At 45.0% G+C, this 26342-nt stretch overlaps 1 protein-coding gene across 1 annotated transcript; it reads right to left on the reverse strand.

The window, feature by feature from the left end:
- Positions 1-987: 987 nt before the first annotated feature.
- Positions 988-15415, reverse strand: LOC137570948 (uncharacterized). Its single transcript, XM_068279636.1, has 3 exons — positions 14876-15415; positions 14653-14746; positions 988-1513 (listed from the first exon to the last, which is right to left on the reverse strand). Exons 1-3 carry the CDS (start codon positions 14940-14942, stop codon positions 1054-1056), a joined length of 621 nt encoding a protein of 206 aa, XP_068135737.1. The 5' UTR covers positions 14943-15415; the 3' UTR covers positions 988-1053.
- Positions 15416-26342: the final 10927 nt, after the last annotated feature.

Genomic DNA, 26342 nt, shown 5'->3' on the forward strand with positions numbered 1-26342 from the left:
TTTCTTATCAGTGAGTCAGGACTGAGTCAGCCACGTACATACCTTATATTTAACTATTTCAAGCAAATAAAGAAAAAAAAGGAACACAGCATAGTTATTTGTGTGCTAGGCACCTTACATACACATGTCCATCTCATCATGTCACATCGGGTATCCTGTAAGATGAATCTGACGCCTCGCTTGCTGTACCCTCTTCAGACACTGCCCATTCATATTCATGTTGACACATGCTTTTTGTGTCAGCATTGAATGTCCTCTTACCTAGGCCCTCTTACTCTGATTTGGGATAATTATACGTTTCAGGTAAGAAACTCTTAGGTGAAGATATAACGCTCAAAAACATGTTGCCATTGGGAGTACTTCCAACTAGGCAAGAGTTACTAAATAAGGGGCAGGGTTCTCATCTTACCCAGTTTGAACACCTCCAATTGATTCATTTTCTTAGGCAGTGTCTGAGGAAGGGATATGATGTGAGGGATCTTAGGAATGTTGAGATACAAATATTTTCTGGATAGGAAGCCGCTGTCCATCTATTATAAACTGCTCTTGGATGTCATGTATGATGCCAAACCATCTGACCTAGCTAAATACGGAATTCACTGAGGAAAAATGGGATAAAGTGTTTTTGTGAACAAGGCTTCCATTTCTGGTAGAAGCAAAGAAAACGCTTTTAAAATACTTTTTTGGTGGTATAAAACCTGGTTCATACTGACAATTTAGTGCCCCTGATAAAATCCTGATGGGCAATACACAAAAGATTGGGATGAACACCGAAGCACCCCTGGGAGGTGCTTGAAGCGCACCTGGGTGCCACGGAACCCAGTTTGAGAACCCCGGGATAAACTCTCTAAATACATACAGGCAATGTTGCGCTGCACTTGAAGAGTAATCACACTGTAACAGATTCCCATAGTGTGTAAAAGAGTCTAAAGGAAAGATTGAACAATTTATATATACATATACATTTTTATTTACAATAATGAGGAGATCTATTTTTGTCAAAGCCAGTATGTGGCCACAGTCTGGAGGGCAGGCTTATTGGGAAGCATTCTGCTAAAGCTTCTTGAGCTTTGCTCTGAGCTTCTTTTTTTCTTGACTCAGCTTTCCCTCAAGGATATTTGGTTCTTCTACTGTTTTTTGTTGCCGCACCTCTTCTTTATCCTCGGCCTGAAACCTCACTATTTTCTTTGTTTTTTTCTTTCCTCCAGCTGGATCAGTTTTCTTCAGAATAGGATGGCTTTTACGCTCCTTTTTCTGCTGGGCAGAGATCTGTATTTTCTTCTGCCTCTTGTCCTTTCTTGCATCTTCCTCCTCCATTCCATGCTCTACATCAGGGTCCATTCTCCTGGCTTTCCCTGGGATGAGCGAACGCAAAATGTCAGCCAGCATAAGGTCCATCTCTAGGCCTTTGGGGACTTTTGCTTTTTCCTTTTCTTTTATTAAAGCTGCAGTTTCCTCCTTCACGGATTTGATCATGCTGTCGATCTTGATTAATTTTGATCGGCATCTGAGGCTGTAAAAGATAATAAATATATCACATTATGTAATACAAGACATGGTCAATGCAAATAAGAGTACGGTACATTGATGGAGCAAGAGTGTGACTCAGTCAAGTAATTAGTCAGTGGAAATTTTCTATATGTCACATGATTTTGCAAGTTTTTCTTTCATCTTACAACCCCAATTTATGATACTAAACCAGCAAAGATCTGAGGCAGATCCCTTGCAGATATGAGACAGTGAATAACTGTAGATTCATGAATTGGTCAGAGGAAGTTTTTTGACAGCTCCCCTCAACCCCCCCCCCCCCCCAAAAAAAAAAAACCACTGCTGGGTAGCTGGGTTCTGTCACAGACCGCTAGGCCGGTCTGCGGATGGGGTAAATCGATCAGCGTCAGAAATCCTCTTACACGGTCACTTGTTCATCACGAAGGGTAACCCGTGTTCGCAATTTGATGAACTGACTCGCGAAGGGATACCAACCGAATCACTCCACACACATATACAATTCAAAGATCTGCCACCAAGCGAGTTACACAGCCCGCTACTGTAATTATACTAGGACTTGGAGAACACTTTAGTAACCCCTAGCAATATGCAGGAACCTGGGTCAGATCGTTATATCTGGGCCGGGTTCTCGCATACGGGTTATAAATGTATACTTCTATTAAACACAGGGTAGCGAGTTCAGGAGAATAGGTACGATTGTGTATGTTCAGCAACAGGTCATAACCGCTAAACGATTTTTAAAAAGTTTAATAACAAAAATGCATTACATACAGTTATATACACCAATTAACATATACACAGAGCTTAAAAATAAAAAGGAATAAAATCAGAAAATTCTTACTTCGTTAGCTGAGCAGTCCATTTGAAAAATGAAGAAAATAGTCCAGTTTAAAGTAGGCATTCAGGTTAAAGTCTTTGTACACAACATGCGCCCGGTTCTCCTTGAGCACATGTCTAGACCTTCCTGGTAGATGGGAATTGAAGAACTGGGTGGAGTTCCTTGCAAACGCTTTTTACTGACCAGAGTTTTGGGGCGGTCACTACCTGGAAAGTAGGTGTGTTTGAGGCAGGGTTACCTCCTGGCAGGGAGGTTGCCACCCACAGACTCAGAGAAAGGAATGTACCAATTTATTAATAATTTGTGTGACTCGGCCCAGGAGTGGCGTATCGCAAATCCGAGACTATATTCGTAAACTGCTCGCGACCCTCTATTAAACGAGGCTATGTATGCCTAGTCTGTCGCATTCGCTCTACGCAGGCCGGATAAAGTGGTTTCTACATGGATCCCTGATAGCTAGAAAATTATACTTCAGGTGAGTGATAGAACTGATTTCTGGGTATCAGGAAATGTGATTTTGGTCTTGCTGGGCCAAACCTATTTTGAATTATTAATAAAGTAAATGTTCCCATTGTGTGAAGCTATGAGCTTGGAGGGAAATTTGAAGTTCAACCAGTTTGAGCTGGTTTTCCTTTTGGGGAAAGATGAGCTATGTAACCAAATGGCTGCTCCCCAGGTGGTCTGGCCACTTGTGAATTCTTTCCTGACCTGAACAGGATGTGGGGGAGGCTGTACTCCTGCCATGCTCTCAGAAGAAGAGCAAAGAAAGGCATTTTTTATTCTACCCAGGGCTGACAGTAACTGTGTGGGGCCATACGAAAATCGTTGGAGTTTACGCGCACGACCTTCCGTAATGTTCGTCACAGGTTCCTCTTCTCCCTTTATCCTTGCAAACATGCTATAAGAAGAGGGTTAACTTAAGTAATCATCGCTTTCAACGTCGGGTTTCCAGAGCCACAGCGGCATCATGTGACACACCTTCAGGACATTCTACCTTGTAATACGCTGACATGTTCTGCAGGTGTATCATGTTGCGGTGTTGTTTCCATGGAGACCTGATGCTGGAAGCATGGATTAGGTGAGTTAACCCTCTTCTTAAACCCCACTTGCATCTCTGCAGGGGGGAGGAAGTTTAAAAAAAAAAAAAAAAAAGGAATGGAGCCTTTGACGCAGCTGGTAGCCGGCGGCCTGGGAAGCACTTTTCCCAAGCCTGCTCTAGAGGGAGAAGGGGAGCACAGGAGGTTGCAGGGTAAATGACTTCATCCACATTTATATCTCTGCACTCATAGTTATTTTGGTTGAAAAAAGACATACGTCCATCGAGTTCAACCAGTACAAAGTACAACTCCAGCCTGCTCCCTTACTTATCCCTGTTGATCCAGAGGAAGGCGAAAAAACCCTTACAAGGCATGGTCCAATTAGCCCCAAAAGGGAAAAATTCCTCCCCGACTCCAGATGGCCGTCAGATAAAATCCCTGGATCAACATCATTAGGCATTACCTAGTAATTTTAGCCATGGATGTCTTTCAACGCAAGGAAAGCATCTAAGCCCCCTTTAAATGCAGGTATAGAGTTTGCCATAACGACTTCCTGTGGCAATGCAGTCCACATCTTAATAACTCTTACTGTAAAAAACCCTTTCCTAAATAAATGGCTAAAACGTTTTTCCTCCATGCGCAGATCATGTCCTCTAGTCCTTTGAGAAGGCCTAGGGACAAAAAGCTCATCCGCCAAGCTATTATATTGCCCTCTGATGTATTTATACATGTTAATTAGATCTCCTCTAAGGCGTCTTTTCTCTAGACTAAATAAACCCTGTTTATCTAACCTTTCTTGGTAAGCGAGACCTTCCATACCACGTATCAATTTTGTTGCTCGTCTCTGCACCTGCTCGAAAACTGCAATATCTTTTTTGTAATGTGGTGCCCAGAACTGAATTCCATATTCCAGATGTGGCCTTACTAGAGCGTTAAACAGGGGCAATATGCTAGCATCTCGAATTTTTATTTCCCTTTTAATGCATCCCAAAATTTTGTTAGCTTTAGCTGCAGCGGCTTGGCATTGAGTACGATTATTTAACTTGTTGTCGATGAGTACTCCTAAGTCCTTCTCCAAGTTTGATGTCCCCAACTGTATCCCATTTATTTTGTATGATGCTAGACCATTGGTACGACCAAAATGCATGACTTTACATTTTTCAACATTGAATTTCATCTGCCATTTATGTGCCCATATAGCCATCCTATCCAGATCCTGTTGCAATATGACACTATCTTCCTGAGAGTTGATTATGCACAATTTTGTATAATCTGCAAAAACAGCAACATTCTCACTACTGCATCTACTAGGTCATTAATAAATACATTGAAGAGCACTGGACCCAGTACAGACCCCTGTGGGACCCCACTGCTAACAGTCTCCCATTTTGAGTATGATCCATTGACCACAACTCTTTGTTTTCTGTCCATTAGCCAGTTCCCTATCCATGCACACAGACTCTTCCCCAGTCCTTGCATCCTCAACTTTTGCGGGGAACAGTGTCGAAGGCCTTTGCAAAGTCCAAGTATATCACATCTACAGCATTCCCAATATCCATATTAGCATTCACTACCTCATAAAAGCTGAGCATGCTAGTCAAACAGGACCTGTCTTTAGTAAACCCATGTTGATGCGGAGAAATAAGATTATTTTCTACTATGAAGTCATGTATAGTATCTTTTAGTAACCCCTCAAATTGTTTCCATACAACTGATGTTAAGCTTACAGGTCTATAATTTCCTGGATCTGATTTTTTGCCCTTCTTATATAATGGGAAAACGTGGGCTGTACGCCAATCCGCTGGGACTCTGCCAGTTGAGAGTCACAAAAGATAAGATAAAGGGGTCTATCTATAACTGAACTCAATTCCCTTAGGACCCGAGGATGCACGCCATTCGGGCCAGGTGCCTTGTCTATTTTTAATTTATTTAGTCTTGCCTTCACTTCTTCCTGCGTTAAGTATTTAATATTACGGTTAGAAGATTGAGACTCTTCTGCCTCTGTAATTTGCAACAGTGCTGTTTCCTGTAAGGAAACGCGGAAAGGCCGCCGTCTCTCGAGGTGAGGCGGCTGTTTCCGCGTCCAGCATGGCGTCACAACGCGGAAAAAACGCCGCATGCCGCATAGGCAGTGCGGCGGAATCCGCATTGGTAACGGCGGAATCCGCATTGGTAATGGCGGAATCCGCATCAGAGGCGGCCCCCGCACTAGATACATTGCATGACAGTACTGGTGTGGCTGGGACTGATAGTCCACCAAGATTCAGACTTACACGCGCGCGAGCACAGAGGCAGAGTTTAAATAGCAGTTAGAAGGGAGTCGGCTGATCAGCTGGGTCAGCTGACAAATTCCACTGCTCCCATTGGACCAGCAATTAGGGAGGTCCTGGAAAGGTCCTAGAGTATATATACTGCTGGTTGTTCACTTGCTCTTTGTCTGGCGTGCGATCACATATGTGGGAGCACCCAGATCCGTAGTCAGATCCGCAAGTGTGCCGGGACCAGCTGGAGCTGTAATCCTACACTTAGCTAGATTCTGTTGATAGCTAAAGTACTAGTTTGATTGTGATTATCTGTTATGACTTTTGCCTGCCTTGACTATCCTCCTGAACTCTGATCTTGTACCTCGATATTTCTGATACTCTGTTGCCGAACCCCGGCTCGTTCCTTGACTCTGCTTCTGCCTCCTGATTTTGTACCCCGATATATCTGATACCCCGTTGCTGAACCCTGCCTGTACTTTGACTCCGCCTTTGCCTCCTGATCTTGTACTTTATCTGTCCGTGTGTGTACGACCTGGCTTGTCCGACCTCGAGAACCGACCTTACTGTTAGAGGCGGTTCCTCGCTCTGTTAGTGATCCTTCCTCCTGAAGGTTACTTTCAGTCTGTCCTTCCTACTGTCAGTCTGACTCCTCCCGTCTTGGAGAGCTCAGGTCTGCGGAAGGAATCTGTGCAGTACTCCTTGCTGCACTGAGACCTAGTCCTCTAAGTGTTATTGTTGCACCTAACACTACACTCTACTCAGGTGAACAGAGGTTAGCTAGTATATCGGATTATCAGTGATACTGCAGATCACGTATAATCTGGTATACATCTGTATTCCCAGTGATTCTGCAGTTCACTGGTAATCAGATCCTCTCTGTGCTTCACCGATCGTTACAGAACGCCAGACCAAAAAATGCAAATGGACGCACACACTGACCGTCTGGGCGCACTTGCCACTTCGGTGGAAAACATCAACCAAGTGCTGGGTAGCCACAAGACTATGATTGATGTCCTATCAGGCTCTGTGCGAACCCTCCAGACGTCAGTTGATTCAGTGCGATCCCCTCCTAGTGCTCACATACGTATGCCCGTACCAGATAAATTTTCCGGCCACAAGTCTGACTTCCGGAATTTTAAGAGTAGAGTGTTATCGTACTTCGAGTTGAGACCCCGATCCTCGGGGACTGAGATCCAACGGGTCACCTTTATTAAAACTTTGCTGACTGGTGACTCCCAGTCATGGGCATACAACCTGCCTCCTACCGATACTGCTCTGACCTCGGTAGAGGAATTCTTTAAGGCCATGGCCGTAATTTACGACGACCCTGACCTTGCGGCAACCTCTGAGCGGAAGCTCAAACTTTTGCGGCAAGACAGGGGTTCAGTCGAGGATTACGCGGCAGAATTTCGCAGATGGTCAGTCACGGCCAGATTTGATAATTTTGCCCTCATGGATTACTTCTTGTCTGGGTTATCGGAGGAGGTCTCCGATTTAATGCTAACCTTGCCCGAGCCCAGGACAGTCGATGAGGCCATCACATCGGCCATTCGAGTCGACCGTCGATTACGCCATCAGAGGCAGATTCGGGGCAGTCACCGTGCCAGGGTATCATCATATGTGGCACCCTCCGCTGCACCCTTAGTAACGCCATCTCCGTCTGTCTCATCTCCTCCGGCCTTGCCTCCACCCGAACCAATGCAGATTGGTTGTTCGAAATTGACCCAGGTGGAGCGAAGGCGGAGAATGACGGATCAACTGCCCGAACAAGTCGGGAAACGAATTTGCCTAGGAGTAGTGGGGGGTGACACCCTAGGCACGCCACTTGCACCCCTTAAAGAAAAGAAATTGCTTCTCCCTTGTACAGTTACATGGGAGAAGAAATCTGTGGCCACTGAGGCTTTCATTGACTCAGGCTCAGCGGCCAATTTTATGAACTTTAAGTTTGCTCAGGAGTTGGGTATTCCGCTCACTCCTGTGACACCCCCCATTCAGGTCACGGCAGTAGACGATTCCCCTCTACAACGGAATCGTGCTCTGTCACAGACCCCGGAGGTGAAGGTCACCATAGGGGTACTGCATGGGGAACGATTATCGTTTTTTGTACTGCACATGTCTACCTCAACTATTATCCTAGGCATGCCGTGGTTGCAACTTCATTCACCTCAAATAGACTGGGCCACGGGTCAGTTAACCACTTGGTCACCTCGTTGTTTTCAGCGGTGTTTGGGGAAGTTGACCTTGGGGCAAACCAGATTTCAGGTGGAAGGGGTACCAGATCAGTATTCTGAATTTTCCGACGTGTTCTGTCCCAAGGCAGCTGATAAATTGCCCCCACATCGTCCTTTTGATTGTCCCATTGATCTCCGTTCAGGTTGTGTTCCCCCCCCCGGGTCACTTGTACAATCTATCAGGGCCCGAAAAATTGGCCATGCAGGAGTACATCCGTGAAAATTTGGCCAAGGGTTTCATTCGCCCGTCCCGGTCACCTGCTGGAGCAGGGTTCTTTTTTGTCAAAAAGAAAGACGGAGGCCTGCGACCCTGCATCGATTATCGCGGTCTCAACAAGATTACTATAAAGAATCGCTATCCGTTGCCACTGATATATGATTTGTTCACTCAGGTTACTGACGCTAAGATTTTTTCTAAGCTAGATTTGCTGGGCGCGTACAATCTGATACGTATAAGAAGGGGCGTTGAGTGGAAGACGGCGTTTAATACACCAGACGGGCATTATGAGTACCTGGTGATGCCCTTCGGGTTATGTAATGCTCCGGCCGTTTTTCAGGAACTCATTAACGAGGTATTCCGGGAGGTGTTGGGGAAATTTGTACTAGTTTATCTTGATGATATTCTTATCTTCTTCAACAACCTAACTGAACACAGAAACCATGTGAGGTTTGTGTTAAATCAGTTAAGGCAGAACTCGTTATACGCAAAGCTTGAGAAGTGCATCTTCGAAGTAACATCTGTTGCGTTCTTGGGGTACATAATTTCCACCACAGGCCTGTCTATGGATCCTGCCAAGGTCTCCGCTGTTCTGGAGTGGCCACAGCCGGTTGGGTTGAAATCCCTTCAGCGCTTTCTTGGCTTCGCCAACTACTATAGACGGTTTATAAAGGGGTACTCCACGGTCATTGCTCCCCTTACCTGCCTCACTAAGAAGGGGGCAGATACCACTCACTGGTCTCCTGAGGCTTTACATGCTTTTGCCACCCTGAAGGGCCTATTCTGTTCAGCACCCATCCTCAGACATGTGGATGCCTCTTTCCCGTTCATTGTGGAGGTGGATGCCTCGGAGGTTGGGGTGGGGGCTGTGCTGTCTCAGCGGTCAGGCTTGCAGGGTAGAATGCACCCGTGTGCGTATTTCTCTCGCAGGTTCTCCCCTGCAGAGAGGAATTACGATATTGGCAACAGGGAGCTCTTGGCCATCAAATTGGCTTTCGAGGAATGGCGACACTGGTTAGAGGGAGCTGAGCATACCATGACGGTTTACACCGATCACAAAAACCTAGAGTACATCGAGGGGGCTAAGAGGTGGAGCCCTCGCCAGGCTCGATGGTCGTTGTTCTTCTCCAGGTTTAGTTTCATTATTACGTACACCCCAGGGAGCAAGAATGTTAAGGCGGATGCTCTATCCAGATGTTTTGAGTCAGAGACAGCACAGCCCTCCATTCCAGAGACCATTATTCCCCAGAAATGAATACTGGCAGCCACTGGAACTTGGGAGGATTGGAGGGAGACGTTGGCTCCCTTTCAGCAAGACATTACGGAAGGGAAGCCCGCAGGGGTCCTGTTCGTTCCTCTGCCTTTTCGCCTACAGGTTCTTGAGATGTTCCATGCACATAAGAACGCAGGGCATCCTGGGGCATCCAGAACACAGGATCTGATAGCCAGATGCGCCTGGTGGCCTTCCTTGGCAGCGGATTGTAAGGAATACGTAAAAGAGTGTTTGATATGTGCCAAGAGTAAACCCTCCCGGCTGGCACCTGTCGGTACGTTGCAGCCTTTGCCCACCCCGAATGAGCCGTGGACCCACCTGTCCATGGATTTTGTGGGCGAGCTTCCCAGGTCTGAAGGTATGGCGGTCATTTGGGTGATAGTCGACCGCTTTGGACTCCCCTCGGCTCAGGAATTGGCCGAGTTGTTTATCACTCATGTCTTCCGTTTACACGGAATTCCCGAAGACATAGTTTCAGACAGGGGAGTCCAATTCGTCTCACAGTTTTGGAAAGCTTTTTGCCACCTCATGGGCATAAAGCTGTCTTTTTCATCGGGCTATCACCCACAGACCAACGGCCAGACTGAGAGAATAAATCAGTCTTTAGAGCAATTTTTAAGGTGTTATGTGGCAGAGGCGCAGGACGATTGGGTCAGATTTCTGCCCTTCGCAGAATTTGCCCAGAATAATTTAAAAAACTCGTCCTCCGGATTCTCTCCCTTTCAGGTGGTGACGGGGAGATCACCCACATTTTCCCCATTACCTATAGCCTCCACTCCTTTCCCAGCCCTGGAGGCCTGGCAAAAGTCATTGAAGGACCTTTGGGGACGGTTAGAAGTAACCTGGAGAAGGCCTTTTTGAGTCAGAAGGGTCAAGCTGACAAAAGACGGTCGCTGGAGTGGAAGTTCCGACCAGGAGACTTGGTCTGGGTGTCCACACGTCACTTGACCCTAAGACAACCTTCGAATAAGCTTGGTCCCAGGTTTGTGGGTCCATTCCCGGTTGTCAGGAAAGTCAATGATGTTACTTACACCGTTGATCTTCCCTCTAGCATGCGGGGGGTGAGGTCTTTCCACGTGTCCCTTCTTAAGCCAGCAGTCCAGGTGGGTCCCACTCCTCCTCCTCCTGTCTTGGTAGATGCCCAACACGAATATGAGGTGGAGAAGATTCTAGATTCACGCTCTGTACAAAACTCGGTACAATACCTCGTGCACTGGAAAGGGTACGGCATTGAGGAGAGGCAATGGGTACCGGGGACGCGCATGCATGCAGACGAATTAAAAAGGGAGTTTCATGCCTTACACCCCGAGAAACCTGGTGGGAGTTGTCCGGAGTCCACTCCTCGGGGGGGGGGTACTGTAAGGAAACGCGGAAAGGCCGCCGTCTCTCGAGGTGAGGCGGCTGTTTCCGCGTCCAGCATGGCGTCACAACGCGGAAAAAACGCCGCATGCCGCATAGGCAGTGCGGCGGAATCCGCATTGGTAACGGCGGAATCCGCATTGGTAACGGCGGAATCCGCATCAGAGGCGGCCCCCGCACTAGATACATTGCATGACAGTACTGGTGTGGCTGGGACTGATAGTCCACCAAGATTCAGACTTACACGCGCGCGAGCACAGAGGCAGAGTTTAAATAGCAGTTAGAAGGGAGTCGGCTGATCAGCTGGGTCAGCTGACAAATTCCACTGCTCCCATTGGACCAGCAATTAGGGAGGTCCTGGAAAGGTCCTAGAGTATATATACTGCTGGTTGTTCACTTGCTCTTTGTCTGGCGTGCGATCACATATGTGGGAGCACCCAGATCCGTAGTCAGATCCGCAAGTGTGCCGGGACCAGCTGGAGCTGTAATCCTACACTTAGCTAGATTCTGTTGATAGCTAAAGTACTAGTTTGATTGTGATTATCTGTTATGACTTTTGCCTGCCTTGACTATCCTCCTGAACTCTGATCTTGTACCTCGATATTTCTGATACTCTGTTGCCGAACCCCGGCTCGTTCCTTGACTCTGCTTCTGCCTCCTGATTTTGTACCCCGATATATCTGATACCCCGTTGCTGAACCCTGCCTGTACTTTGACTCCGCCTTTGCCTCCTGATCTTGTACTTTATCTGTCCGTGTGTGTACGACCTGGCTTGTCCGACCTCGAGAACCGACCTTACTGTTAGAGGCGGTTCCTCGCTCTGTTAGTGATCCTTCCTCCTGAAGGTTACTTTCAGTCTGTCCTTCCTACTGTCAGTCTGACTCCTCCCGTCTTGGAGAGCTCAGGTCTGCGGAAGGAATCTGTGCAGTACTCCTTGCTGCACTGAGGCCTAGTCCTCTAAGTGTTATTGTTGCACCTAACACTACACTCTACTCAGGTGAACAGAGGTTAGCTAGTATATCGGATTATCAGTGATACTGCAGATCACGTATAATCTGGTATACATCTGTATTCCCAGTGATTCTGCAGTTCACTGGTAATCAGATCCTCTCTGTGCTTCACCGATCGTTACATTTCCTTTGTGAAGACAGAAGCAAAGAAAGCATTTAATAACTCTGTCTTACCTTGGTCATCCACCATTGAGTTCCCACCCTCATCCTTTAGGAGTCCTATACAGTCAACCTTTTCTTTTTTTAGAGTTGATGTACTTGTAAAACTTTTTGGGGTTAGATTTGATATCCCTAACGATTTGATTTTCAGCTTCGATCTTTGCCAGCCTAATTGCTTTTTTACAATTTTTATTGCACTCCTTATAATTGCTTAGTGCAGCCTCGATCCCCTCCTGTTTTAGGACCTTATAGGCATTCTTTTTCCTGTTCATTTTATCCCTAACCTTTCTATTCATCCATAGAGGCCTTTTTTTTATTCCTAGACATTTTGTTTCCATATGGGATATACATACTGTACATCCATAGAGGCCTTTTTTTATTCCTAGACATTTTGTTTCCATATGAGATATACATACTACAATATTGATTGAGAATAAGTTTAAAAGCTTGCCATTTCCCTTCAGTGTCCTCCCCTTGTAGTACATTATCCCAGTTCACCAAACTTAGTGCCTGCCTAATTTGATTGAACTTTGCTTTTCTAAAATTCATAGTTTTAGTGGTCCCGCTGCCCTGTGGCCTATCAGTCACCAGATCAAACGTTATCATGTTGTGATCACTATTTCCCAAATGTTCTTGAACCTGCACATTTGATACATTATCTGGTCTATTAGAAATGATCAGCTCCAGTAACGCATTCCCCCTAGTTGGTTCCGTTACCATGTGAGTCAAGTAATTGTCCTGTAGTGCTGCCAGAAATCTGCTGCTTTTACCAGAATGGGTAGCCTCAATACCCCAGTCAATGTCTGGAAAGTTGAAGTCGCCCATAACTATGAACTCATTTTTACTTGCAGCTTTTTTAATTTGCTGTAGTAATCGCAGTTCTGCAGCTTCATTAATATGAGGTGGCCTGTAGCATACCCCAATAAGCAATTTTATTTCCACCATGAATATTTACCCAAACGGACTCCACATCTTCGCAATCTTCCTCCATCTCATCGTTGAGGAGAGCTGTAAAAAAATTCTTAACAAAGACAAACCCCTCCAACTTTTTTCCCTGTTCTATCCCTCCTAAACACATTGTATCCTTTTAAATTAGCTATCCAGTCATGGCTTTCATCCACCCATGTCTCGGTTATTCCCACAATGTCATAGCCTTTGTCATTCAGAATGAACTCGTTCGTCTATTTTATTTGCAAGGCTCCGAGCATTGGTTACCATGCACTTTATATTTTTACCACCACATTTACCAATTTTGTTTACATGAAATGGGCTACTTGAAGTTTTACCAACCTCCTTAATCTTTACACTGTCCCCACCCCCCATGTTAGGCTCCCACTGTCTTTTTACCTTATCTTGTCTACATATTGAGACTTTATCCCCCGCCTCCCCCCAGATCCTAGTTTAAAATCTCCTCCAACCGTTTAGCCATCTTCTCCCCCAATGCAGCTGCACCCTCCCCATTGAGGTGCAGCCCATCCCTGCTGTAGAACCTGTAGCCGACTGCAAAGTCTGCCCAGTTCTCCAGGAACCCAAACCCTTCCTTCCTACACCAATTTCTCAGCCACTTATTTAACTCCCTAAGCTCCCTCTGTCTCTCAGATGTAGCATGTGGCACTGGCAGTATTTCAGAGAACACCACCTTGGAGGTCCTTGCTTTAAGTTTAACTCCAAGTACCTGAAAATCATTTTTGAGGACCTTCCATCTCCCACTAACTTTGTCATTAGTGCCAATGTGTACCATGACAGCTGGGTCTTCCCCAGCCCCACCCAATAATCTGTCAATTCTTTCCGCTACATGCCGAACCCGAGCACCCGGGAGGAAACAGACTGTACGGCATTCACGGTTTCTTCGACAGATTACCCTATCTGTGCGCCTAATAATTGAATCCCCTACCACCAATACCTGCCTAGCCTTAGCTGCACTCCTATTCCCATTCTCGTTACTGCAGCCTGCCCCTTGGTTGCTAAGGAGCACATCCTGCTGCAGCATTGCTACTCCAGAATCATCCTCCCCAATATTACGCAAACAAGCATACTTATTAGTGAGGGACAACTCGGGACTAGCCTCCCTGCCACTTTTTCCCCTACCCCTTCTAACTGTGACCCAAGTAGCGGCTACCTCTGCTTCTTGCTACGGCTTTACTCCACCCACCTCATCTTCAACGGTTCCATCCAGTGTCTGGATCGTGAGATCCAAGCTCATCTCCATGTTGTGTATGCGTCTCAGTGTTGCGAGATGCTTATTTAGCTCTGCGACTTCCGCCTCTAACTGAGCAACGCACACACCCAGGGCAACAGTAAACACCCTCAATCCGCTGATCAAGGCATGCATACAAGCTGCAGGATGTACACTGTACTGCATTGTCCAACATGATGACTATTGTTTGGGGAAAAATTATTTAAAGTATACTGTGGCAGTAAAAGATGAAACGGGAGAGTGAGTGAAGTTCGGGAGTGAGTGCAGCTGGGGTGGAAGAGGGGTAGGGCTGGAGTAGGGGAGTAAAGTTGTGGGGGAGGAGGTGGAGGGGAGGGGGGAGGAGGAGTGAGTGAAGCTGGGGTGGAGTCCTCAAAACTTAAAGACTACACCACAACGTGTTAGCACATTCTAACCACTCCCTACCTCCCTCTAGAGGCTGGACAATGCATCATGGAAGCCTTCTGGGAGGGGTCGTGTCTAAACTGCCACTCACCCTCTTTACTATTACAGCTGAGGGAATGGGTTGTGTACTCAGGGCTAGTGATTATAGAAACTTACTAGGTGCAGCAACAGTAGCAGCCTCCAATAATCAATCCAATTAAAAGGCCGACTGCCAGGATTATGATGATGGCTAAAAGCCATGTTGGAATTTCTGAAAAGAAGAAAAGAGAAAGAATTATGAGCAGAGATGATCACACTGGGTCTGTAGAAAAATGCTTTCACACCTCGTTACAAGAAGGAGAAGAAGGCACGGCTGTCCTCTAATGTAACAAAATATTACCTGCTTCCAGAATTTCCTCACCTCCTGGCAAATCCATTGCAGAATCTGAAATACAAGCAGAAAACATTATTAGTGCAAGCTTTCCAGAATTTCCTCAACTTCTGGCAAATGCATTGCAGAACCTGAAAAACAAGCAGAAAACATTTTTAGTGCAAACTTTCCAGAATTTCCTCAACTTCTGGCAAATCCATTGCAGAACCTGAAAAACAAGAAGAAAACATTATTAGTGCAAGCTAATTAGCGGATTAGTGTTTCCATGTTACAGGTGGAGTGACGTTACATCAATAGTAAGGGGCCAGAATGTTGAGGGATTCAGGAAGATGTTCCGGCCTGGATGTACAGACGGTCACTGGGAGCGGATCCGAGATGAAAAACTGACTATAACAAATAACTTGTCTATCTATCTTATCTAAAGTTTAGATAGTTTACATAGCAAATCTAGCTGCAAACAACTTCAACAGAATAGGATTATTACTTCCTGTGAAACAATGACAGCAGCTATGTTTGTAAACATTACACACAGGCAAGCTAATCTGCATCTCCAGCACTCAGCCTCCCCCTCCTCCTGCCCATACTGAGATCCCCATAAGCCCTTGCTACTCTCTGAAAATGCTAAAGCACTCTGAAAAGCTGTGGACGAGGCTTGTTTAGTTTATAGGGAATTAGAGTATTAAAACAAAAAAGCATTTGGCTTGAGGAATGCCCTATAAACAATATTAACCACTTCAGCCTAACTGGATGAAAATTTTCGTCCAGTTAGGCTGCGTGCGCTCCCGCGGCCCCCCCATGCGCGCCCCTGCTGCTGGCCGTTAGCTCAGCGATCAATGAAAGGGATTATAAATCCCTTTCACTGATCGGACATCCCCCCCACCCCCCCGGAGAAAAGCCGACAGCGTCTCTTCAGACGCTGCGGCTTTTCTGAGATCAAAAAGTTCCCTGTCTTCATACTTCTTCCTGGGAGAGAGATCGATCGCTCCCAGGACTTTTTGACTGTGGCCATCTTGTGGCCAAATAGCAAACTACACCAAAAAACACTTAGAATTGAATAAATACATTTTCAAACATTTAAAATCCTCTATTTACCTCCCACACCAAAAATACCCACATACAAGTTTTAATAAAAAATAAAATGAAAAATTACAATAATAAAAAAAAAAAAAAAAACATAAATAGTTACCTAAGGGTCTGAACTTTTTAAATATTCATGTCAAATGAGTATATCAATATGATTTATTAAAATTATGAGCTTCTAAATAGTGATGGACGCAAATTGAAAAAATGCACCTTTATTTCCAAATTAAATATCGGCGCCATACATTGTGATAGGGACATAATTTAAATGGTGTAATAAGCAGGACAAATTGGTAAATAAAGTACATAGGTTTTAATTATGGTGGCATGTATTAATAAACTATAATGGCCAAAAGCTGAGCAATAATTATTTTTTTCCATTTCTTTCTTAATATTCCTGTTAAAATGGATTTAGAATAAATTAATTCTCACCCACAGAAAGCCTAATTGGTGGCGGAAAAAAACAAGATATAGATCAATTCATTGTGATGAGTAGTGCTAAAGTTATTGGCAAATGAATGGGAGGTGAAAGTTGCTCAGAATGGACTTTCTCTAACCATTCAAGTGTATGGCCTTGAAATGAGAGACAGACAAGTAATCTCAACTTACATCAGGGAGGGACTGCTGCCTGCAACACCTTGCGCCCAAAGGTCATGTCTTGCCCCGATAAAACATCTATTCTGTAGTGCCTCATAAATGTCGTCGGGGTTTTCCAAGTGGCTGCTTGGCATATCTGCTGAAGTGATGCCCCTGCTTTCTCTGACCATGAAGTAGCCATTGCCCTTGAGGAATGAGCTGTATTTTTTTGAGGCGCTTCCTAGCCTTTTATTTGATATGCCTCACCTATAACTTTCCTTATCCACCTTGCCAGTGTTGTTTTTGAGGCTTGAATGCCTTTATTGGGCCCTGTATATACCACAAAGAGATGACTTGATTTCCTAAACTCCCTTGTCCTTTCGAGATACTGAAGAATAGTTCTTCTAACATCTAAGCAACTATACTTCTTCTCTTTTTCATTGGATGGGTTTTTACAGAATGAAGGTAATACGATCTGCTGAGTTCTATGGAATTGCGAAACCACCTTTGGGAGGAAGTTAGGATCAGGCAATAGAATTATTTTATCTTCAAAAATTCTTAAAAACAGCTCCTTAACGGACAAAGCCTGTAAATCACTCACTCTTTTTGCTGTGGTAATTGCCGTTAAAAATAAAGCTTTGAGTGTCAGTCTTCCGATATCTAATTCTTCTATCGGTTCATATGGTTTGTCCATCAACATCTGTAACACTAAAGGTAAATCCCACTGTGGTGCCAGTTTCAATTTAATTGGTCTTGACCTTTCAATGGCCTTAAAGGTCTTACGAGGCCCAGTATAGAAAAAAAAAATAAAAAAAGTTAGCTACCTGGATCAGCTTGTAAGGCACGGAGGACGCCGTCCGCGCCCTTCCGCCTGGTCCCCGCCGCTGAACAGCCCCCCGAACGGTCCCCGACCGCGCGGCCCGGGTCGGGCTCCCCAGCCTGTACCAAGATGGCCACTGGAGCTGGCCGCGGCTGCGCAGTCCGCATAGCCGCGAGTGCGGCTGCGCAGCTCTAAGGCCAACCCCCCGATCCACGTAACAGTAGCGTGGATCGGGGGGTTGGCCTGCACTCGCGGCTATGCGGACTGCACAGCCGCGGCCAGCTCCAGCGGCCAACTTGGTCGGGGACCGTTCGGGGGGCTGTTCAGCGGCGGGGACCAGGCAGAAAGGCACGGAGGGCGCGGACGGCGTCCTCCGTGCCTTACAAGCTGATCCAGGTAGCTAACTTTTTTTATTTTTTTTTTCTATACTGGGCCTCGTATGTCCTTTAAAAAAATCTTTGATTAATGTGACTCTAGCCAACTGTCTATCCAAAAAAACAAAAAGATAATGCTCTGCACTGTACCCTTAATGTACTTACTGCGAGGCCCATTTCTACTCCATCTTGGAGAAAATCTAAAATGTCCTTAATAGAATCTGAGACTCTATTTTTCTTTGTACACCATACTAAATACGCCTTCCACATCTTACTGTATATTTTTTGCGTCACCGGTTTTCTACATTTGACGAGGGTCTGTATTACTTTTTCCGATAAGCCCTTAGATCTTAGGACCTCTTCCTCAGATACCAGGCGGTGTATTTGAACATTCCTTGATTTGGGTGACATATGGGACCCTGAAGTAGTAGGTCTCTCCTGTCTGGGAGTTTGATGAATTGCCCTCCTGACTTCATCCATAGATGGCTGAACCACACTCTCTTGGGCCACCACGGTGCCACTAGAATCATGTTTACATTTTCTTCTTCCCACTTTCTTATTGTCCTTGCTATCAGTTGTATTGGTGGAAATGCATACACTGTTTGGTATTGCCAGGGCTAAGATAGTGCATCTATGGCTGCTGTGTGGCCGTCTTTGCACAGAGACATGAACGTTTCTAATTTTTTGTTCTTTGGAGTTGCAAACAAGTCTACCTCCGCTTTTGTCCATCTGCTCTGAATCTGCTCAAACACCTCTTGATTTAGAGCCCATTCTGACTGTTCTATTAGATTCCGGCTGAGGTAATCGGCTTCTATATTCAAACTGCCCTTTAGGTAAACTGCTGATATCGATATCGCTCTTTTTTCTACCCATTCGAGCCTCTCCATACTTATGTTCAACAGATTTTGTACTCTCGTTCCCCCCTGTTTGTTTATGTAAGAAACTGTGGTTATATTGTCTGATAACACAAGCAGCTCTCTGCCCTGAATCTGCTGTTGAAATGTTTGTAATGCCAACTGTACTGCTTTCATCTCTTTTGCATTTGAAGACTGCAATTGTTGTTCTCTGCTCCATATCCCCTGGATCTGCCGTGAGCCGCATATCGCTACCCAACCTGTGTTGCTCGTGTCCGTCGTTATTTTTACTACCTCCTGCTGCGACCATAGCCTGCCCTGTTGCAGGTTGCTGTCCTGCATCCACCACTCTAATGACATTTTTACCTCGTCTGTCACTGATAACTGCGTGTCGAGAGACTTGTGTTTTGTCCCATCTCTCTAGGAGAAAATTCTGCAATCTCCTGCTGTGTAACTGGGCCCATGTTACCCCTGGAATGGCTGATGTCATCATCCCTACCAGTCTCATGACCTGGCGTATCGTCACTGTGTTTTGTTCCTTTACTTGTGCTGCTGTTTCTATTAGCCTTTCTCTTTTGTCCTGAGGGAGACAAATTTTCCTTTGGGCTGAATCTATCTGGTGTCCCAAAAACCTTATCTGCTGACTTGGTTCCAGATTAGATTTTTGCAAATTTATGAGCCAGCCTAGCCTGGAAAACGTCTGAATTACTATTTCCCTGTGTTTTTCTAGCACCTCCTTTGACTGGGCATGTATCAAAAGATAATAATCAGATAGTGTTGCGCCTGTATCAAAAGATCGTCCAGGTAAGGAATTAGTGCGATTCCCTGTAGTCTTAGAGGGGCCACAATCTCTGACACAACTTTTGTGAATATTCGGGGTGCCGAGGCTATTCCAAAAGGGAGGGCTACAAACTGAAAATGTTTTGTTTGTGCGCCCACCTTTACTGCGAACCTCAAATATTTTTGATGCTTCTCCCAGATTGGTACATGTAGGTAGGCATCCTGTAAATCTAGGTTTATGAAAAAGTCCCCCTTATTTAGAATCTGTCGAACCGAATAAATACTTTCCATTCGGAACCTTTTGTATCTCAAAAATGGATATAGTTTCTTTAAATTCAAAATGAAACGGAATTTGCCGGTCGGCTTTTTTATCAAAAAAATATGAGAATAAAACCCAGTTTCTTTCCTGTAGCAGAACCTCTACGATCACTTATTGACAATAGAGATGAGATCATGGCTCTCATCCCTATTGCCTTTTCCATATCCTTTGGGAGGGGATTGAGAAAAAAATCAGTCTGGGGGTAGAACAGAAAATTCCAGGCGATAGCCCTCTTTTATAATGTTTAGAACAAAAATGTCCGGGTGAATCTTTTCCCATTCCTTCAAAAAATATCTCAATCTTCCTCCCACTTCCACGTCACTTGGAAGATTTTGGATCATCGGATTTCCCAAGGACAAAGCCCCCCCCCCCCCCCCTCTACCTTTGGGAAACCATTTCCTCTGGAAGGGAGTAGCTTTCCGCTGTTCTCCTTTCTCTCTTTTCTGCTAAAAAGTTTTAGTAAAAAAGGTTTTTCTCTTTCTATATGGGAACTGCTTCCCCCTCTCCGCTGACCGTTTTAATATATTTTCCAGCTCCGGGCCGAATAGCAGACCCCCTTCAAATGGGAGAGAGCATAATTTATTTTTTGAGGTCAGGTCTCTCTCCCAAGCCTTTAACCAAACTGCCCTCCGTGCCGAATTTAATAATGCGGTTGTGCGCACTGTAATCCTAATGGATTGTGCTGTTGCATCAGCCAGGAAAGAAATTGCCTTGAACAACACTGGAATTGATGCTGAATATGACTCTAGTGGCTCTTTTGACACTACCTTTTCTATTAAATTTTCAAGCCATATCTTAAGATTGCTAGAGATGCATGTAGCCGACAGATTTGTTTTAAAATCAAAAGCTGCTGACTCCCACGCCTTTTTTTTATTAATGCTTCTATTTTTTTATCCATCGGGTCTTTCAATGTCCCTGTGTCCTCAAAAGGCAAGTCTGGTTGCTTTAAATACTTTGCTAATGAGGCGCCTAACTTTGGACATTTAATCCATTTGCTTTGCTCCTCTTCTTTAACCTCCCTGGCGTTCTATTGAGATCGCCAGGGAGGCTGAGGGAGGGTTTTTTTTTTTTTAATAAAAAAAAAACTATTTCATGCAGCCAACTGAAAGTTGGCTGCATGAAAGCCCACTAGAGGGCGCTCCGGATGCGTTCTTCTGATCGCCTCCGACGACCAGGAGTAACACGGAAGGCCGCAATGAGCGGCCTTCCATGTTTCGCTTACGAGCGGAGTGACGTCATGGACGTCAGCCGCCTCCGATCCAGCTCTTAGCGCTGGCCGGAACTTTTTGTTCCGGCTACGCTGGGCTCAGGCGGCTGGGGGGACCCTCTTTCGCCGATGCATGCGGCGGATCGCCGCGCTGCAGCGGCGATCAGGTAGCACACGCGGCTGGCAAAGTGCCGGCTGCATGTGCTGCTTTTTATTTGAGCCAAATCGGCCCAGCAGGGCCTGAGCGGCAGGCTCCAGCGGTACTGGACGAGCTGAGCTCGTCCAGACCGCCCAGCAGGTTAAAGGGGAATTTGCGTTTGGCTGACTTTGGTATGAACAACCTGCGCTTGGGCTCTTTCCACTGAGTTAAAATAATTTCCTTTAATGACTGGTGTACTGGGAATGCTCTGCTTTGTTGTTGAATGAGACCGCCATACACTCTGTCTTGTTTAGAGGTCTGTGTCGTATCCTCTAATGTCCTCTGTAGTATATACTGCTTTTAACAGCTCCCGTGTCTCCTCTGGTGCAAACATGAATTTCGGTGTCCTTATTTTAATACTATCCGTCTCTGACTCTTCTCCCGAGTCTTTCTCCTCTATGGATTCAACTACTATCTCTTCCTCCCCCTCTTCTTCCTCCTCCTCCTCCTCTTCTTCTATATTTATAGGAGGTGGCGGAATATTTACATTAGAAGGGCCAGGAACTTCCTGACCTTCGTATTGCACAGATGATTGAGATTGACTTTCTTTTAAATTCCTCAGTTCTCCTCTGATTTTCTGTCTCATTGCTTCAATGAACTCCTTAAAGAGAACCAGAGACGAAGCACCCTCATGTATTTTATTACATTTATCAGTGGGAACATGACAGTAAACACCTACCCTGCTTTTAGTTTTATTCTTCTCAGTCTAATCTATCTGTTATCAACTGTGATAAGAATCCACTGACTATTCAGTCGAGGTTTGACCTGGAATCATTATAGCTGAGTCACTCTTCTGTGGAGTCTTTTCAAGCCCAAGCCTGCCACCTCCTGGATCAGATTTCCTTACTCAGAGCTGTTGACATGGGAGGGGCTGCTGCTGCCGAGAAAGAAGCTCTGAAACAGTGTTTCTGTGTGCAGTGTGCAGCCTGTCATTATCTACTGTCTGCAGTTTCATTTCTATGAGAGACACTTCCTACAGGCAGCAACACAGCATACCAGAATAATAGTTGAAAGCAGACAGATGAAAGGCTGCAGCAGCCCTGCTTGTCTATAGTCTCAGAGGCTAGACAGCACATCCAGAACAACTCATAACCCGGAAGCAGAACAGGTATGAGCCGGCGGCCATATTGGATATTTCCTGGAGCAATAATGGATAAAAAAACACTCAAAAAGGCACACCAGAGTGGCGAAATAATCAGGTACAGCATTTATTCTTTACAAGCTGATATGTTTATTTTGTGCGAATCGTTCATCTCTGGTTCCTTTTAACCATTATCATTGACTCAGAAGACATTATCTTATCTGCGCATTTTACACAAATTTTTTGGCCATGCTGGATCCAACTTTGTCTGGCAGTTTGGACATCGTTTACTTCTAGCCTTGCTATCAGCTTTGGCCTTTAAAGGAAACAAAGAGACATAAACTGACATCAACACCTACGCTTTGCTTGCCTCTTAAAACAAAAAAACATTAAAGTGTGCAAAACATCATGTCCCCATAATAGCAGCATTATACTTTACCACCGCAGCGCTGCCTGATGGAGTGCTCATGTTGCCTGCAGCCTCCACACCAGTCTCCTGCTCCATAGCTCTGCGTGCGGGGGGGCGGCGCCGGAAGCCGTGCTTTTTTAAGCGTGTCACTTCCCTGCTGGAGTCTGAGGCATTTTCCTTATAAGGTAAGCCTGAGACTTACACAGCCTCACCTCCTGGATGCATAAAATTACGCGCGCGCGCTACGTCACTCTGCTTCCGCCCTGTACGCCTGTTCCTCCGCAATGGCATCCGCATGGAATCTCCAGGAGGCGAACGCCGTGCTGCATGTAACGTAAGTCCTTCTCTCATGCACGCACGGCCCTCAGTAGCCAAACAGATATTTAGTTACATACAGGCTTGGAATCACTCTCCCAACGCCTGATCACAGGCCAAGAAAGGAAAGTGTTCCATAAATCAGGTACCTGTATAACTCAATATCCAGACTATCTGGATGCTGACTGTGTCTCCTGGTAGGCCGGAAACACAAGAATACTGAAGGCAGGGGGGTAGGTGGGGTCTTTTAAACTTCTTGCTGATTGTGTTTCATCAGGAGGAGGAGCATGGAGTCTCTCATTTCAAGGCCATACACTTGAATGGTTAGAGAAAGCCAGATGTGCCCAAAATATTAGCTAGCCCGCTCCCCAGAGAAGATAGCCAGATGTACCCCCAGTTTTAGGGAGCAACTCATCCCCAGGATGGATATCCATGGTATAAAACCTTAATTATATTTACTTTGCTTATTTTTATCACAGATTCACTACAACAGTCAATCAGAGCTTTCAGAGCAGTTTTCTAAAAAAATGGAAAATCCCTCTTTATTTCTAGTGCAGCGATTCCAGGTTTATGGAGCGATCACGGTGCATTTGCCGCAAGAGAAAAAAGACAGGAAAATATTTAAAATTGCCAGAGCATGAAAAACTCACAGAGTGGCATGATCGCTATGCGATTTTCCTATACTTTATATATTTTACTAGCAGATTGGTGTATATTGGGCACAATGAAAGTCAGAGGATAAAACAGGGTGTAGCAATAGGAAAGTGTACAGTGCAGGGGTGTGCAATGTGGAATCAGGAAATTGACGGCCTGGGGCTAATGTACTATTTAGGTGCCCCATAGGCGCTAATGCAAAATGTATGCTATTGGGCACCAAAGAAGAAATTTGGGTGCCCAATAAATAGCAGGCGCCGGGCCCATCCAACCGAAATTTTTAGTTTTAAGAATTAGTGTTTTGATAATGTTTACACCAATGCTTTACTATGCCTATTACGACTGTAAATATAGTTTCATTTTTATTATTATAGACGATATATTGAAATTTTATTACCGTTATTTAAATATATTTATTATTCTATTTCAGATAAAGAAATGATAAAAATATTGTTATAGGCAATATCTTAAAATTTCTAAAATTTCTGCTATACACTGTACGTTTTGTGACTTTTGATGTATAGTATGCTGTGGGTTGATGAAAGGGCACAGGGAGCAGGTTTTGTGACTATTGATGTCAGGGTAGAGGCGAGAGAGGCTCCATCCTCAGGGCGCAGTGTAGGGGGGGGTGCACAACTCACTCAGCTATCAGTTCCCTATTGTGTTTGAAGCAACGTGAAATAAGAAAAGAGAATACATGGCAGTGACTGCAAGCCAGATAACTAGAGCTTAAGGTGTTGAATGGGGGTCGGGGGCCCTAGGGAGCCTTTTAGTCTAATAACAAGCAGTGTGTGACGGCCGATGTGGGAGAGGCGCACTTTGGTGTCTCAGCCTTGGGTGCTGGAGGGCCTTGCTCCGGCGCTGATTGATGTAGAGTGTACTGTGGGTTGATAATAGGCACAGGGAGCAGGTTTTGTGTCTATTGATGTATAGTATACAGTGGGTTGATGGCAGGGCATAGGGAGCAGGTTGTGTGACTATTGATGTATTGTGGGTTGATGGCAGGTGCAGGGAACAGGTTTTTCTCTCTCTACAGAATGTGACTTGATCCTTTATGGTGGGCGGCGCTTCTCATCGAAGTGTGGATAGGTGGAGCATGAGGGTCTCAGGACCTGTAAGTGTGTGGGGGTGGATGCAAAGGCTAAATATGGCTACTCTTGTGGGATTGTGTGTAGGAGGCATGTGTGTGTCTCTGGGCTCATGAGTGTGTGTGTGGGAACAGGGGCAGAGCCTAAAGATGGCTGCAGACACTGGTTCCACTGTATTCTTCCACTGTCTCTTCTCTCCTGCTTTCAGAAATCAACAGGATATACTTTCTATGATTGCGATGAGCAAAAATCCGGTTGAAAATGAATCACACTGATGGAAACTGTTTCCATGTACCTAGGGGTTGATTTAATAAGCTGCTCTGCTATAGCAGCGCAGCCTCATGACAACAGTGCGTAGTAATAATTCTCAGCGCACGCTGTGCAGTCATAGCATGCGCTGCTAAATTATGTTCTGCTCAGAAAGTTTAACAAGCGTGGAGACCCGGCGGGTTCAGTGGCTTCAAAGTGCTGCCTACTGGGCCAATCACAGTGCAGGAATATCGTTCTTTGAAGCCACTGGACCCGCTAGGGCTCATTGCTTGTTAAACTATAAGAGCAGAGCATAATTTAGTAGCGCACGCCATGACTGCATAGGTTACGTTGAGAATAATTAACACTGGCTGTTGTGATTGGGCTGCTGTAGCAGTGCAGCTTAGTGAATCAACCCCCTAGTGTTTTGCGATGCGGGCCATCAAAATCTGATCACAAATCATTGCTTTTGGAAAAGGCCCTAGCAGGTAAATGTATTTAGCTTATCCACTTCAGCCTCCAGTCGTGTTTCACTTTATGCATCCAAGCAATTTTCACCTCCCATTAATTCGCCTATAACTTTATCACTACTTATCACAATGAACTGATCTATATCTTGTTTTTTTCTGCCACCAATTAGGCTTTCTTTGGGTGGTACATTTTGCTAAGAGCTACTTTACTGTAAATGCATTTTAAAAAGGAAAACTGAAAAAAATAATTATTTCTCAGTTTTCGGCCATTATAGTTTTAAAATAATACATGACTCCATAATTAAAACCCACGTATTGTATTTGCCTAATAGTCCTGGGTATTACAACATTTAAATTATGTCCCTATCACAATGTATGGCGACAATATTTTATTTGGAAATAAAAGTGCACTTTTTCCGTTTTGCATCCATCACTATTTACAAGCTTATAATGAAAAAAAAAAAAAAAAAATATTTCATCTTTATGAGGATATTTAAAAAGTTTAGACCCTTAGGTTAATATTTACTTTTTCTTATTGTAATGTTTTTTTATTAAACATTTTATTTGGGTATTTTTGGAAGGGTGAGATGTAAATCGTAATTTTTTAATGTAAATATGTGTGTTATATTTTTTTTTTGTAAATGTAGATGTAGTTTTACTATTTGGCCACAAGATGGCAACAATGAGTTTGTTTACAAAACGTCACTCTAAGCATAACATGTACGCTTAGAGGGACGTAAGAGGCAGAAAGAGCGAGACTTCCGAGAGAAGCTGTCGCTTTTTCTGCCGGGGAAAGGGATCAATGATAGGGCACCATATCCCGATTCATTGATTCCCTGGCTAACGAACCACGGCCCGGCAGCGTGTGTGCGCGCAATCGGTCCCCAGGAGTGCGTGGGAGCACAAATGCGGCCTTTTGGATATATACTGTACGTCCAAAAGGCCAACGAAGTTAATGAAGGATGACATTTGATACTTACCGCCAGATGGTGGGGGTGGAG

This window comes from Hyperolius riggenbachi, chromosome 4 (genome assembly GCF_040937935.1).
Source record: "Hyperolius riggenbachi isolate aHypRig1 chromosome 4, aHypRig1.pri, whole genome shotgun sequence".
NCBI lineage: Eukaryota > Metazoa > Chordata > Amphibia > Anura > Hyperoliidae > Hyperolius > Hyperolius riggenbachi.

Bases quoted from the DNA above. Each gene is read 5' to 3' on its own strand.
- LOC137570948 (XM_068279636.1), bottom strand. From the start codon at position 14,942: ATGTTTTCTGCTTGTATTTCAGATTCTGCAATGGATTTGCCAGGAGGT. The intron at 14,747-14,875 runs GTAATATTTTGT...TCTTCTTTTCAG, and splicing joins TGAGGAAATTCTGGAAGCAG to AAATTCCAACATGGCTTTTA. The intron at 1,514-14,652 runs GTAAGTTTCTAT...TATCTTTTACAG, and splicing joins TGCTACTGTTGCTGCACCTA to CCTCAGATGCCGATCAAAAT.